The following is a 13,468-nucleotide window of genomic DNA, read 5'->3' on the forward strand; positions in this document are numbered from 1 at the left end:
GCGTGACCGGCTTTAAACATTGCAAAGAAGAGACAGCACTCATTTGGTTTGGAATATTTCAAACGTTTCTCCGCTAAAAACTTTCATTTTGTCGTGTTTTCATTGGTTTTCGATGAGGTCATTTTGGCTGTTTCTGATTGGTTTTTGCGCTATTATATTATGCCAGCCAAAATTTGCAGTGTTGTGGAGCTAGAGTTACATGTTTAAACTTTGCCATAATTTATGCACGTCCCCTTCCTTCTCATCTCGTGTACGTGACTGGCATCACGTAAGCTTAACTCTAATTTCTGTGACTTCCCCGTAGACTGCTGCCTTGTCGTGGTGGGGGAGCTTGCTTGAGAGCTTTACCTTCGGGGGTATCCCCCTAGTAGGTCCTTGGCGGGCAGGTGAAAGGTTAGAGTCCAGACTAAAATGGTAGTCAGTGGTCCTCCAGGTTGGGGGTTGGGCGTGCGGCTAATCCCCGCACCTCGTAAAAAATTATCTGGTTACGGAAACCAAAGTTTATTATTATTATTATTATTTTTTTTTTTTTACCGGCCTTAAGAGTCCTCATGGGCCCGATGAGGATAAGTAAGTAAGTAATTTCTGAGACATGGGATGCACGTGTTAGAGTTACACTGCGTTGCGTCATGCCCCAACTTGCCCTAATTTATGCACGCCTTGCGCCAATTGCTATTACTATTTACATTTGAGTGATCATGCGTCAATTTCTCGGAATTCAAAAATAGTGGCTTAAAAATTCTCGGAAAAATAGTGATGTTGTTATCAATCCAATTCTTGCTTAGCGACTTTTTCGACTGACTTGCTTGGGCAGGTCTTTAGAATACCTGCGTCTTACAACAAAGGAATATTTCTCGTTCGTAGTATAAGAAAGCGAAGTTTAGCGGCTTTGACGGAAATTTGGCGGCTGTGAAAATAAAAGCCCGACGAAGGCTGATATATCTCTTTCCTTGTATAGTATAACTTGGATTGAACTTCAACGCCACTTGAAGGAGGGTAGCTAGAACTTATTTTCTCACTGCAAGGGATTTGCAAACAACGAGTAACAATTATGAAAGAGGGAGACAGCGAAGGAAATTCATCAGCTTCCGAAAATGAAGCAGAACCCGAGCCGGAAGTGAAGATGAGACCTCGTCCGTACCAAGTGGAACTTCTTGAACGAGCCAAAGAAAGAAACACGATCGTTTGTCTTGGTACAGGAACTGGAAAAACGTTTATTAGTGTCATGCTAATCAAGGAGATGGCTCACCAAGTAAGAGAAACCTTTAAAAATGGAGGGAAAAGAACCTTCTTCCTTGTTAATACAGGTTAGTCTTCATTGTCTTTGTTATTACAGTGAAACTGACCGATTTTTTAACCTAATAGGGGAACGAATTTGGTTCGAAAAAATCAGGAGGTCCTCTAATCGGAGGTAAAAATCTGACCGAAGCAAATCCAAGGGAAACAACTCTTGGTTTCAAAAAATCGGGGATTGGAGTTCCTGAGGAATACAATACTAGCGGGTAGCGGTAGGCGATTTTCGGATGTCTTTTGTTCCAGGTCAGGTGAGGTGTTTCGTCTCAATCCATAATGTGAATACATTCAAGTTATATTCTTAACTTTAAATAGTACTCAATCTACAGAACAGGATATCCCATTCAGTTGCAATATTTAGACTTATAAACAAGCAATACTGGAGTACATACCAGCAAGTAAGGAACGAAATCAGTACTGAGCAAAATATATAGTGTTCAGAAATTGCTTTTTCAAAATGGTATTTTAAATGTGCTGTGTCGATTTCAAAGAGGACGGTCATTCCAAACGTATTTTCCAATAATGGATAGGCAGAATTTTCTTGTTGTTATAGCATGAAGAAAAATGCTGTGAAGATGCATCTTGAGTTGAATGATTACGTTTCTCCGATACCAGTAATATGGAAAAAAATTACATGGCTTATCGCCACAAAGACAATTATGCATAAATAAATGTGCACATTTTAGCAATATCATGAAATTTCAATAGACCTAAGTTAAACATAGTGTGGGGTAGGGGAACATCATTGATGATTCCAATAACTTTATTTTGCAATTTTATAAGCTGTGACAATAGGTTTTCATAATTAATACCCCGCAATATGCAGCCATACAGTAACTATGACAATATGAGTAACCTTAATGATAGTGTTAATACATTTACTAACTTTGTTTACAAATATAATGAATATTGTGATTTCATGACCGGCACAGATTGCTACATGTTTATATTTTGGATTTCTCCGTGACATTGTTTACAGTAACGCTAGGAAATTCCTGCGGTTAGGCCGCAACAAGTACTCTGTTATTCAGTGTGATAGGACTTCTTTGTTTTCTTTTCAATAGCCGTTTGTATTCGTTTTAGGATTTTCAGAGTCTCGTGTAAGTAATGCAAGTTGAGTCTTCAAATTCAGTCTTGTGTTGTGTATCTTGGTCTGTTTGGATTCGTTTTCCCACTATCCTTGCACTCGGCAACGATACATTTCGTGGCAGCGGCGCACACGCACTCATGAACGTGGTAAAGTAATCATTCCGTACTGAAATTTAATTCGTACTATTGAAATTTTGACCGAGAGCACATGGCTTTCCACGTTCCATGCGCGTATGACCTGATTACATTTGATGAAATCTCCCCGTTCAAAGACTTTGATTCTGGATTCCAACCTTCAACATCTGGTAGACTAAGTCCGATAGAAGAGGATTTGCCTCATTTGGAGGCGATCAACTCCCGCTGAAGCGGATTTTGAGAAAGGTGAAGTTTCTGACGAGGCAGCGGCGAGTGGACTTCAGGAGACCCTCTTGCGTGTTGAGCAAGGACTCGCTTCGGTACAGAAGCGACTTCAAGGGCGTGAAAGTCGGCTCTCGGACACGGTAGAAGACCTTGCAGGGAAGTTACGAGCCGTTGAAATGCCCCAAAAGGAAAGAAACGAGGAGTTTCAGCAGTTAAAAGAACAGTTTCGCGTGGCGCGGAAGCGCACACTGGATTGCGTGACGACCACGACCCACTCGTACCCAGTCCTACGAGGTCGGTTTGCCCCAAGTCACCGAAGACACGCCAAAGACCGGGCATGTAACGCCGCGAATGACAGAAAGCGACTTGAAGCAACACACCAACGGTGAAGAGGACGAATTGTTGGACACATTGGACAAGATCAGGCAGCTGGCAAAGAAGAACACATCAGGACAAGAACCGCCTTTTCCCGACCAGCCCCAATGCCAGCTACGGACACGAAACCACGTATAAGACCAAGCACCTATGATGGTGTAACCTCATAGGACGACTACCGCGCCCAATTTGAATTGGTCGCCGAATTGAACAACTGGGATGGTCGCACAAAAGTCCACGCACTGGGTGGCGCCCGTTCGAGAGTGGGCGTCTTCTAGACAACTATCCAGGTTGCTTCATTTGTGGTGGCCTTGACCACGTGAAACAAGATTGTTCAGGACGACGACCACTAACACCACCGCCGTCGGGAAACGGCTCGAGAGCTGGAGCTCGGCTGTCCCCTGCTGCACCAGGATCCCAGCCATCCAATCAGCAGTAGAGAAGTTAGCAACCACCGAAGATGGTCCCCTGGTTAAAGGATGTATTTCTGGGGTGGATGTCTTTTTTCTTGTGGACACTGGAACCAATGTAACCATTGTCAAGCCTTCCGTGTTGGATAGGATCGCTGCCTCCGAACGCCCATCCCTCGAGACAGTGGATACGAACGTGCTTCTGGCTGATGGCAGCTACCTTCCATTCATAGCCCGGGGATGTTTCAGCATTAGTTTGAGGAAGGAGGAGGTTTTGCATGATGTGTGGGTTGCGGAAATAGAGCTGGATGGAATCATTGGCATGGATTTCATTCGGAAGCACAACTGTCGGCTGACCCTAGGGTAGGGACGCTATGAGTTAGCTTTAAATGGACACGTAACTAAATTTGAGGGAGAGGAGCAGATGCCAACGTGTGCAAGAGTTGCAGCACAGGCTACAATGGTCATACCACTACGAAGTGAAGGCCTTGTCCCAGCTAAGCTCATTGACCCTTGTGGGAGAGCTTCTCTAGGCATAACAGAGGGACAGGAACGTTTCAAAAGGAAGAGTCAGCTGTTGATTGCAAAGTGTCTGGTAGACCTTACCAATGCTGTTGTTCCACTAAGATTGTTCAATCCAACGGACCGGCCACAGACTGTCTACCTGGACACTATTGCTGCATGATGCGAGCCAATGGAAGACGTTTGTGACGCCATGTGGCAGGGAGTGCAGACAAATGTGGCACCTGCGGGGAGAGCTTGTAAGATGACTTCTTCCACTTCATCTTCGCCAAGCCATGTGGACGACCTTTACCTGCGAACCACCTCCTGTATGGAAGAAGGCCAGAAAGTGCACGTAAAAGCTTTGTTGACTGAATTGGGTGATGTCTTTGCCCTCTCTGCCTTAGACCTAGGGAGGACAAGCATTGTGAAGCTTGAAATTCGTACGAATGAGAGCAAACCTATCCGTCAAAACCCAAGACGTCTACCCAGTAGTCAGCGGGGGGTGGCTGAGGCAGAAATCGAAAACATGCTAAAGCGTGGAGTCATCGAGCCCTCATCCAGCTCATGGGCATCCCCGGTTGTCCTGATCCTTAAAAAGGACGGAATCACCCGTTTCTGCGTGGACTATTACAAGCTAAATTCTGCCACGGTGAAGGACTCCTAACCACTCCCACGCATAGATGATTCCATCGACACCCTGTCTGGCTCCTGTTGGTTTAGCACCCTTGATCTTGCAGCTGGCTATTGTCAGGTCGAAGTGGATGTTAGAGACTGACCCAAAACAGCGTTCACCACCGGGAGTGGGCTTTACCAGTTCACTGTCATGCCCTTCGGGCTTTGCAATGCCCCTGCTACGTTTGAGAGGCTGATGGAAAGGGTTCTGAGTGGCCTGCCGTGTGAGGTGTGTCTTCTGTACCTCGATGACATCATTGTCCATGCCAGGACCTTCGCAACAGGGTCGGAGAGGTTGTGTGCAGTCTTCACCAGACTCTGAGAAGCAGGACTAAAGCTGAGCCCCAAGAAGGGTCACCTTTTCAAGAAGAGAGTTGTCTTCCTAGGACATGTGGTCAGCGAGGAAGGTGTATAAACTGACCCAGAGAAGATAAAGGCAGTCCACGAATGGCCGACCCCGACCTTAGCATCTGCCTTGCGTGGTTTCCTCGGTCCCTGTTCGTATTATCGCCGCTTTGTCCGTGGTTTTGCTAACGTTGCGGCTCCCCTACACCGGTTGATAGAGAAGAACAATGCCTTTGTGTTGACCAACGATTGTCGACCAACGCCTTCCATTAGCTCAAAGAAGTCCTTTCCCAAACATCAGTGTTGGCCGACCCCACTGAAGAGGGCACCTTCATCCTTGACACCGATGCCAGCAACACAGGGGTAGGAGCTGTTCTGTCACAGGAACAAAAGGGAGAGGAGAAGGTCATTGCCTATTTTAACCGCAGCTTAACTAAGCCTGAGCGACAGTACTGTGACAAGAAAGGAATTGCTGGCCCTGGTAACTGCTGTGAGGCACTTCCACCATTATGTATATGGAAGGCAGTTCAAGGTACAAACAGACCACGGGGCACTGAAGTGGCTGATGAGCTTTAAGAACCGGGAGGGACAAACGTCGAGGTGTTTCGCAATCCTTGGAATCTATGACCTTGAAATCGAGCACCGCCAAGGGCGCAAGCACTGTAGTAACTGAAGACATTGTGAGCACAACGAAGTAAGGGACCAAAACGATCAAGAAGGAGGACTTCAAGAAGGGCCAGAAGAAGGTGATGGGGAGTATCGTTGCACAGCAGCAGTGAACGTTATCAAAGATCCCGTTCCCAAGAAAGATGCGGAGACCGGTAAATGTTCGTGGCTGTTACCCTTAACAGGGAGGGTCAGCTGAGTGATCTATGCCTCAGTGCGGTCATCAAATGTAAGGAACTAAGCGTCGAACGCCCACCTTGGGAGGCCATCAGCATGGAGAGCAAACAGTTCAAGAGCTACTGGGCTCAGTGGTCCATGTTAGCTGTCAGGGATGGTGTATTGTTCAGGAAATGGAAGTCCGAAAGAGGCGACGAAATCATTTGGAAGCTTGTTCTCCCTGGCCTTCTACGGACTGAAGTCCTTAAACAACTCCATGACAGCCCTGTCACAGGACACCTTGGCTACAAGAAGACCATCGAGCGGGTAAAGGCACGCTTCTATTGGTCTGGTCTGCAGAAAGATGTTGAGTCATGCATATGGTGCGCTCGCTGTGATGTCTGTGCTTCTAGGAAGAAGCCATGTAAGAAGACCCCAAGAGCACAAATGAAGAACTACAATGTCGGAGCCCCAAAGGAGAGGATCGTGATCGATGTCATGGGCCCTCTACCAGTGACAGATTGAGACAACAAGTACATCCTGGTCATCTCAGATTACTTTACAAAGTGGACAGAGTCCTACCCCATGCCAAATCAGGAAGCTCAGACAGTGGCTAATGTCGTAGTTTAAGAGTTCGTCTCAAGGTTTGGGGTGCCAAGACAGCTTCATACCGACCAGGGGCGGAACTTTGAGGTAAGGCTGTTCCAGGAAATGTGCCTTATTTTGGAGATTGACAAAACAAGAACCACGCCTCTGCGGCCCCAGTCTGATGGCATGGTGGAGCGATTCAACAGGACCCTGGAAGCCATGCTCGCCAAATTTGTTGATGATGACCAAAGGGACTGGGACCTGTACTTACCTCTCCTCGTGATGGCATATCGTTCCTCTGTACACGAGACCACTGGCTTCTCCTCGAATGCAGATGATGATTGTTCGCGAGGTACTCCTACCACTCGACCTGGTTATTCGGCAAGCAGAACCTTGTGGAGACCTTACTACCGAGTACGCCCCCAAGCTTAGTGAGCGAATGGTCAAAGTCCAACAGTTTGCCCGCCAGCATTTGAAGTTGAGCAGCGATCGCCAAAAGAAGAACTAAGACCACAGTCCTTTGAACCAGCATCAATACAACCGGGGGGACGCAGTCTGGTTGTACAGCCCACAGAAGAAGAAAGGCATCTGCCCCAAGCTAATGCGGCAGTTTGATGGGCCCTTCCTTGTCATGAAAAGGCTGAGCGATGTCATTTACCGTATCCAGAAAGGTCCCAAATTCAAGCCCAAAGTCGTTCACCATGACCGTTTGAGGCCGTACTATGGACCAAATGTTCCTGATTGGTTGACCGAGGACAGCGAACACAAGGGGCCAGAGCAACCTGCGGTACCGAAGAGTCCTGCGGCGCTTTCCAGTCCAGCTCCTACGTTACCAAAGCCTCTTGCCGAGGAGTCCAGAGATCCTCAGATTGCTTCACCGGTTCCAGTTCCAGACGCAAAACGCCCTAGGAGAGCAGTTAGGCCCCCGGTACGGATGCAAGATTACCTGTTAGAGCAAACTTCATGAACATTGTAACTTAGTTAAGGAATGCTTTTTAGTGCAAACCTTGGTTTTGCATTTTGTGTCGATCATCTTTTTACGGTAGGAGCAATGTATCGAAGCTATGATTTCATGACCGGCACAGATTGTTACATGTTTATATTTAGGGTTTCTTTGTGACATTGTTTACAGTAACGTTAGGAATTTCCTGTGGTTAGGCCGCAACAAGTACTCTGTTATTCAGTGTGATAGGACTTTTTTGTTTTCTCTTCAATAGCCGTTTGTATTCGTTTTAGCATTTTTCGAGTCTCGTATAAGTAATGTAAGTTGAGTCTTACAGTCTTGTGTTGTGTATCTTGGTCTGTTTTGATTCGTGTTCCCGCTATCCTTGCAATCGGCGATGCTACAGTATGATCATGCCAGGAAACGCGATGGCCAATATAGATATCTTACCCAAGTATCTAAAGATTGAAACTTGTTCAAGGCATTGACCCGCTAAAGTTAATGAAGGAAGTAAGTTGAAATGTACTTTCTGATGAGAATTGAAAATATGATATTTAGTTTTCATTAAATTTAAAGTTGATAAATCTCGGTGGTGCAGGGCTAATGTGAGTTAGACGTTCATCTACATATAGGGAAGATATCTGTTGACAAGCATTAATGTGCCAACCACAGGAACAAAAGACCCTTTGTTTCAAGAGCCAGTGAGCCTCTGGTTGGCACATTAAGGCCTGTTTAAACGGTTTCAACATTTGCTTTAACATGCATTCAACACTTTGTTGAACCAAATGTTGGGTGTGTTTGAACAGATCGTCCAACATTGCTGAAAGCGCAAAATAGTTTGAAAGCTTGTTGAAAGCGTATTGAATCACGTTTAAATCGGTTTAAACTTTCATTCAACATCGATTCAACTTTTCTTTTGTTCTCGAAAGTGTTGAATGGTGTTCAAGCCGTTTGAACACTCTGTTCAACAATTGTAGAACACACGCATGCTCACATCAGGCCGCAAAAGTCAATATGGAGTAGTTTATCTGGAGGAGAGAGAGTGGTTTCTAGTTCTTAGTTCCTCGCAATCAAACTTCGCGAGAGTGTTGGTTCTTTTGTTGCCGCAGTGTTGGAATCGTTTGAGCTGCCTCCGCACAACTTTGTTTTTGCGTCCAACATTTGTCCAACATCCTTTCAATTTCTGTTAAACGGATGTTGGTCAAATGTTGAAACCGTTTAAACAGGCCTAAAATGACAATAGGTAAACAATGAGCGATTACCATTTGAATGAAATTTTCAGTGAGAATGTTTCGACAAGTAGCACTGCATGTTCTGTACTTAGAACAAGAAAATGGGAATGTGCTGTATCATTTGTCAGAAAAACGGGCTGTTCCAGTTGAAAAAAGAATGAAACGGTCTATTTTGTCTGGCACTTGTAGCTGTGGACAAATGTTACAGAAATTTCCGGGCATTCCGGTCAAAGCTAGAGAAAGGGAATACCTCGGAAGCTATTACCTTTCTTCCGAAAACATTCCAACCACCGAGATGAACCGTTTCATTCGAATTCTCTCCGGAATTACCGAAAATTCCATTCAAATGGTAAGCCTCTATATTTTCCCCACAGTGTTTTGGCATGCTCCGTTGCAGAGGTTTCCCCTCCACGTGCACATAATGTATAATTACACAAATTGCTTTTTACAGGGTGTCAAGTGGGTGAAATGGTGAGAAAACGAGAAAATCGGGTTTTTTGTTACCTAAAATTAGGAGCAAAATTGCAGCATTTGCACGTGAATAGGAAAAGTAACGAAAATGCCTAATTGAAGTCATCATTGAGAGGTTCAAAACAATTGTTTTTAAATCAACATGAAGTACAAGCTTACTACATTTTTCTGCAGCCATGTGCACAAAAAATAGATAATTTTTCCTGAAAAACCAGCGAATTTAAAAGGCTCAGAAAAAAAGGTAATAACGATAGCTTGCACATTCATCAACTACCTACAGGTTACTACAGTACCCTTATTATATACCCTTCGATTTCAATCTATGGCGACTTAATAAATCTTCCATGCACGTTGCTAATTGTGACTGTAGTTAAAATTTAAGAACTGGTAAAGAAGAAGACGTTAATAACGCTGGCATTTCTTATAAGGTTTCTGTGAACAAGAAAGAAGGTTCTACCACTGAAATACCACCATTTCGAAAGAAGAAAAGATGTACACGTTGCTGCTGCTGCTGCTATAAAAATCCCTGCGGCAAGTAATTGAACAAGATATCTTTGGCCGCCATTTTGTTTGTTATTTCGCGCGCGCACATGTGAAAAAACCTGGGTACAAGCAAAACCAGCAACCAATCAGACAAAAGTCTCCTTTGTTGTGTCTGTCCGCTGATTGACAATAAAAATTAGCCAATGAGCGCGCGAGAATTTTGCAGTCATTGTAAAAATGAGTATTTTCTGGTCTCCCACCCTGGAACTACGAAAAATGTTTACTCGGAATAGTTCTGGATTTTATATTGATTCGCAATCTTGCATTTTGGTCCTAAAAAGTTCTGAAACCAAATCTCTCATAAATCAGCAAACAGGAGTGATAAAGAGCCATTTATTTTGGGGGGTTTAAATAATGTAGGTCATTGTTTTCTTTTGTTATTGCTTTGTCGTTTTTGTTTCCTTTGTTTCGTATCAGCTGTGAGTTTTACAGTTTCGTACACCGAGATAAAGCCACATTTTGTGATTCTTAAGGAGATATATAAGGGTTTTCAAGCTGACATTAGTATCTTTTTGCAGTCCCTTTAGCCAGCCAGCAAGCCAAGGTCATTGACAATCACACAGATTTGAAGGTCAATTATTATATAGGAGAGATGGGAGTGGACTTGTGGGACAAAACTGTTTGGCAAAAAGAGTTTGACAAAAGCAATGTCTTAGTCATGACGGCACAGATATTTCTTGATCTTCTACATCATGGCTACATCAAACTTCCACAAGTGAATCTGCTGATTTTCGATGAATGTCACCATGCTAAGAAGAATGATCCATATAGACAGATAATGCAGGCATTTGGTGGCTGCAAAAGAGCTGATTTTCCAAAGATCATGGGGTTAACAGCCTCTGTGGTTAATAAAAAGGTGAAACCATGGAACATAGAGTCTGAAATAAGAGAGCTAGAATGCACCTTAAGGTCAACATGTGAAACAAGCCAAGATGAAGACATCGAGACGTTTGCTGCCAATCCAATGGAAGAGGTCGTGACATTTTCAAATAAAAGCGTTGACGATGATTCAAACATCTTAATTCAAATTCTTCAAGACGTTTTAACTCCAGGATTGGAGTTTCTACAGCAGTGTAGGGTGGCAAAGAGGACAGCAGAGTGGAATGCACACTGGTACGCAAAGTTTGCACTGAGGGAATGTCAAGAGACGTTGTCAGAACTGGGACCCTGGGCAGCCAACAGAGTAGCAGAATACTTAATCAAGGATCTAGGTATGGTGTGTATTTGCAAATTATATTGAGTTATAATATATTGCAAGTTAAGGACTTAATGCAGTGTGCTTAAGTTTAGATATGCAATGAGACAAGGATGACAAGGATGTGTCTAGTACAGCTTCTATGAAAAAAATTAAAATTATCATTTTCCAGTCTCAAGGGACTAATTTTTAATTTGAAGGAAACTTATTCAATTTGATTCAACTAACTCATATTATTTATTTACTTAACTGTTCATTTGATCCCAGAGTGTTTTTTGGAAAAATATAGTTTTGAGCAGCAAATTGTGTTTTTCGCTCATCACTTTAACTGAGTTTGGACAATGTGCGAGCCAGCAAGGCATACTATGCATGCGAGCCATGGCGGCGATTCATGCGAGCCATGGCTGTGAGTCATGCGACTCCAAGATGGCCAGTCAGCATGCAAATCAAACAGTTATTAAAAGCTAACCATTTTTAAAATGGGTACTTGGACTTAATAACAGTTTATCAGCGCTACTTGAATTTGCATGGCTCGCAGATTGTCCAGCCCCACTTTAACCTTTGGTAAATACACTGTATTTTTTCTAAACTGCACTTAATAAAATGTAATGGTAGAATTATCTGGGGGAAACAAGATCAATAGCTTCTGTGAGCCACATCATTGATAAATATGTGGTTGAGATGGGGAGACTATGAAGTTGCATTATATTGTATTTGGTCATATCAGAAACCCATAAGGGTTGAAACGTGTAACGCGCGTTTACAGCTTCCGAATATTCAGTGCGAACTGATTTGTTGAACGTTTCAGTGCTAAGTACCATATTTGGAAACCCCTCGCTCTTGTTGTCCCAAATATGGTACTTAGAAGCTTGTTTCCCAGCACACAAGGCGCCGTTACACGTTTCAACCCTTAGGGGTTTCTGGTCATATTTTGTGTGCAATGTGCTCATATCACTGAAACACATGTATCACCGTGCAATTTTCAGTAAGCAATCAGTGTTCTGTCGTGGTCAGGTACTGAAGTTGATCATTTTTAGACAGAGCATACATGTTTCAAAACAAAGAGGGATGCCTGTTCTGTGAGTTTAGTGCAACTCAGCTGAGGCAGCTGCAAAGTGTGTATTGTAATTATACATCAAACAACAGCTGTGGCGACCCAGAAGGCAATGGTCAGTGTTATATTCTACCCAAGCTACAAAAGCTGTTAAACATTTTAAAAGAATATAGGAATTCAAAATATTGTGGTAAGAAATGATATGTGAAAGCAACTATTTTTGTTCATAATTACACATTCCACTTTTATGTTTAATTTGCATTGTTTTCATATTTTGAAGTTTATTAAATGAATGTATGTGGGGCTTTTAGTTTAGGCTGATTCTATTAATTTATTCTGCTCTCACTGCTGAGTTTGCAAATTAGGTTGTCTGATCAGGTATATGAATCTTCATGCCCTTCATGTGCACCCGCTCAAATTGTAAGAATGCCCCACACATAAAAATGTTATAATTGCATGATTGATGCTATGTTTTGTATTATGTTGTGATGCAGGCATTGTCTACCATAAAATGGAACATTGCTAGAAATCCCCCTTGGCCCTCTAATCCTAAGTATTACATCATGTTCCCTGCTTCGAACTACCACATGCGGTAGGTAAAGTTGCCTCATGTGTAATCATGGCTTGTGTTAATAATTTTTCCATATAAATTATAAATAAGTTATAAAACTTCCACATAATTTATACTGGAAGCTTCTGTCAAAATGAAATTAAAGGTAAATATAAGAGCAATAATTAATTTAATTCAAAAATTCATTGTCCCATGGTCATAGATAATTAAAGGGGCTAGGTCACGCTATTTTAGGTAATTTTGTTTAATTTTGTTAATTAGGAGCTCTAAACGTCAAATTGGCAAAGCAAGAGTCTTTCATTTGCAAAATCACGCCCACATAACAACTGAGAATGATTGTCCAGCTGTGTAAATGACATTTTGATATAGACTGATATAAATTTGAAAAAAGGTGGGCCGACGTTTTTCAAATTTACCCAAATTCAATCCCATTTCAATCCTCTCCAGTTTTGTTCATTCATGTTCCTTCTTGGCTTCCCTGCGTTTTGATAGAGTTCTTCTATTGTTTTGAATAGTTATTTTGATATTTTAGTTAATTCTATGACCATACGATCAGTGCTGAAATTGCCTAAAATTGCGTGACCTAGCCCGTTTAAATACAACCATAGATAATAGAGGGGGATGGTTTTGATGCTTGGCAAACTTCAAAAGAGCAAACAAAGATGCCAAGATTTAGGTCTTGGCATCTTTTGCTTTGCACTCTTACACTATGCATGAATTACGTACGTAACCAACACGTTTCTATTGGTTAGTTCCTCAGTACGGAGTAAACAACTATTGTGTTTTGTGCACGGTCAAAGCCAAAAAAGATGTCAAAAACGTACAACAAAGAAATTTGTCGGGTTTCATAACCATTCTTCTCTATTAACTATGATACAACCTATTTACTGGTAACCAATATCCCTGAGAGAATAAGAGACCAATCTTAACCTCCGACATTTGAATTCCTTGAATTACTCCGCCATTGTCCACACCCCTTTTGGTACAACCATAACAAAAAC

General features: G+C 42.8%; 1 protein-coding gene across 2 annotated transcripts in view; it reads left to right on the plus strand.

Moving 5' to 3' along the window:
* The first annotated feature begins 684 nt into the window (after nt 1–684).
* LOC138058249 (endoribonuclease Dicer-like) overlaps nt 685–13,468 on the plus strand; it is a 29,314-nt gene continuing 16,530 nt past the window's right edge. The window contains exons 1-3 of one of the 2 annotated variants that reach the window (XM_068904159.1): nt 685–1,307; nt 10,166–10,858; nt 11,880–12,086. In XM_068904159.1, coding sequence (XP_068760260.1) covers nt 1,052–1,307; nt 10,166–10,858; nt 11,880–12,086 — 1,156 coding nt within the window. In that variant the 5' untranslated portion in view covers nt 685–1,051. The remainder of the gene's footprint in view (nt 1,308–10,165; nt 10,859–11,879; nt 12,087–13,468) is intronic. The other variant, XM_068904160.1, reaches the window with a different exon arrangement.

This window comes from Montipora capricornis, chromosome 7 (assembly GCF_036669925.1).
Source record: "Montipora capricornis isolate CH-2021 chromosome 7, ASM3666992v2, whole genome shotgun sequence".
Taxonomy (NCBI): Eukaryota; Metazoa; Cnidaria; class Anthozoa; order Scleractinia; family Acroporidae; genus Montipora; species Montipora capricornis.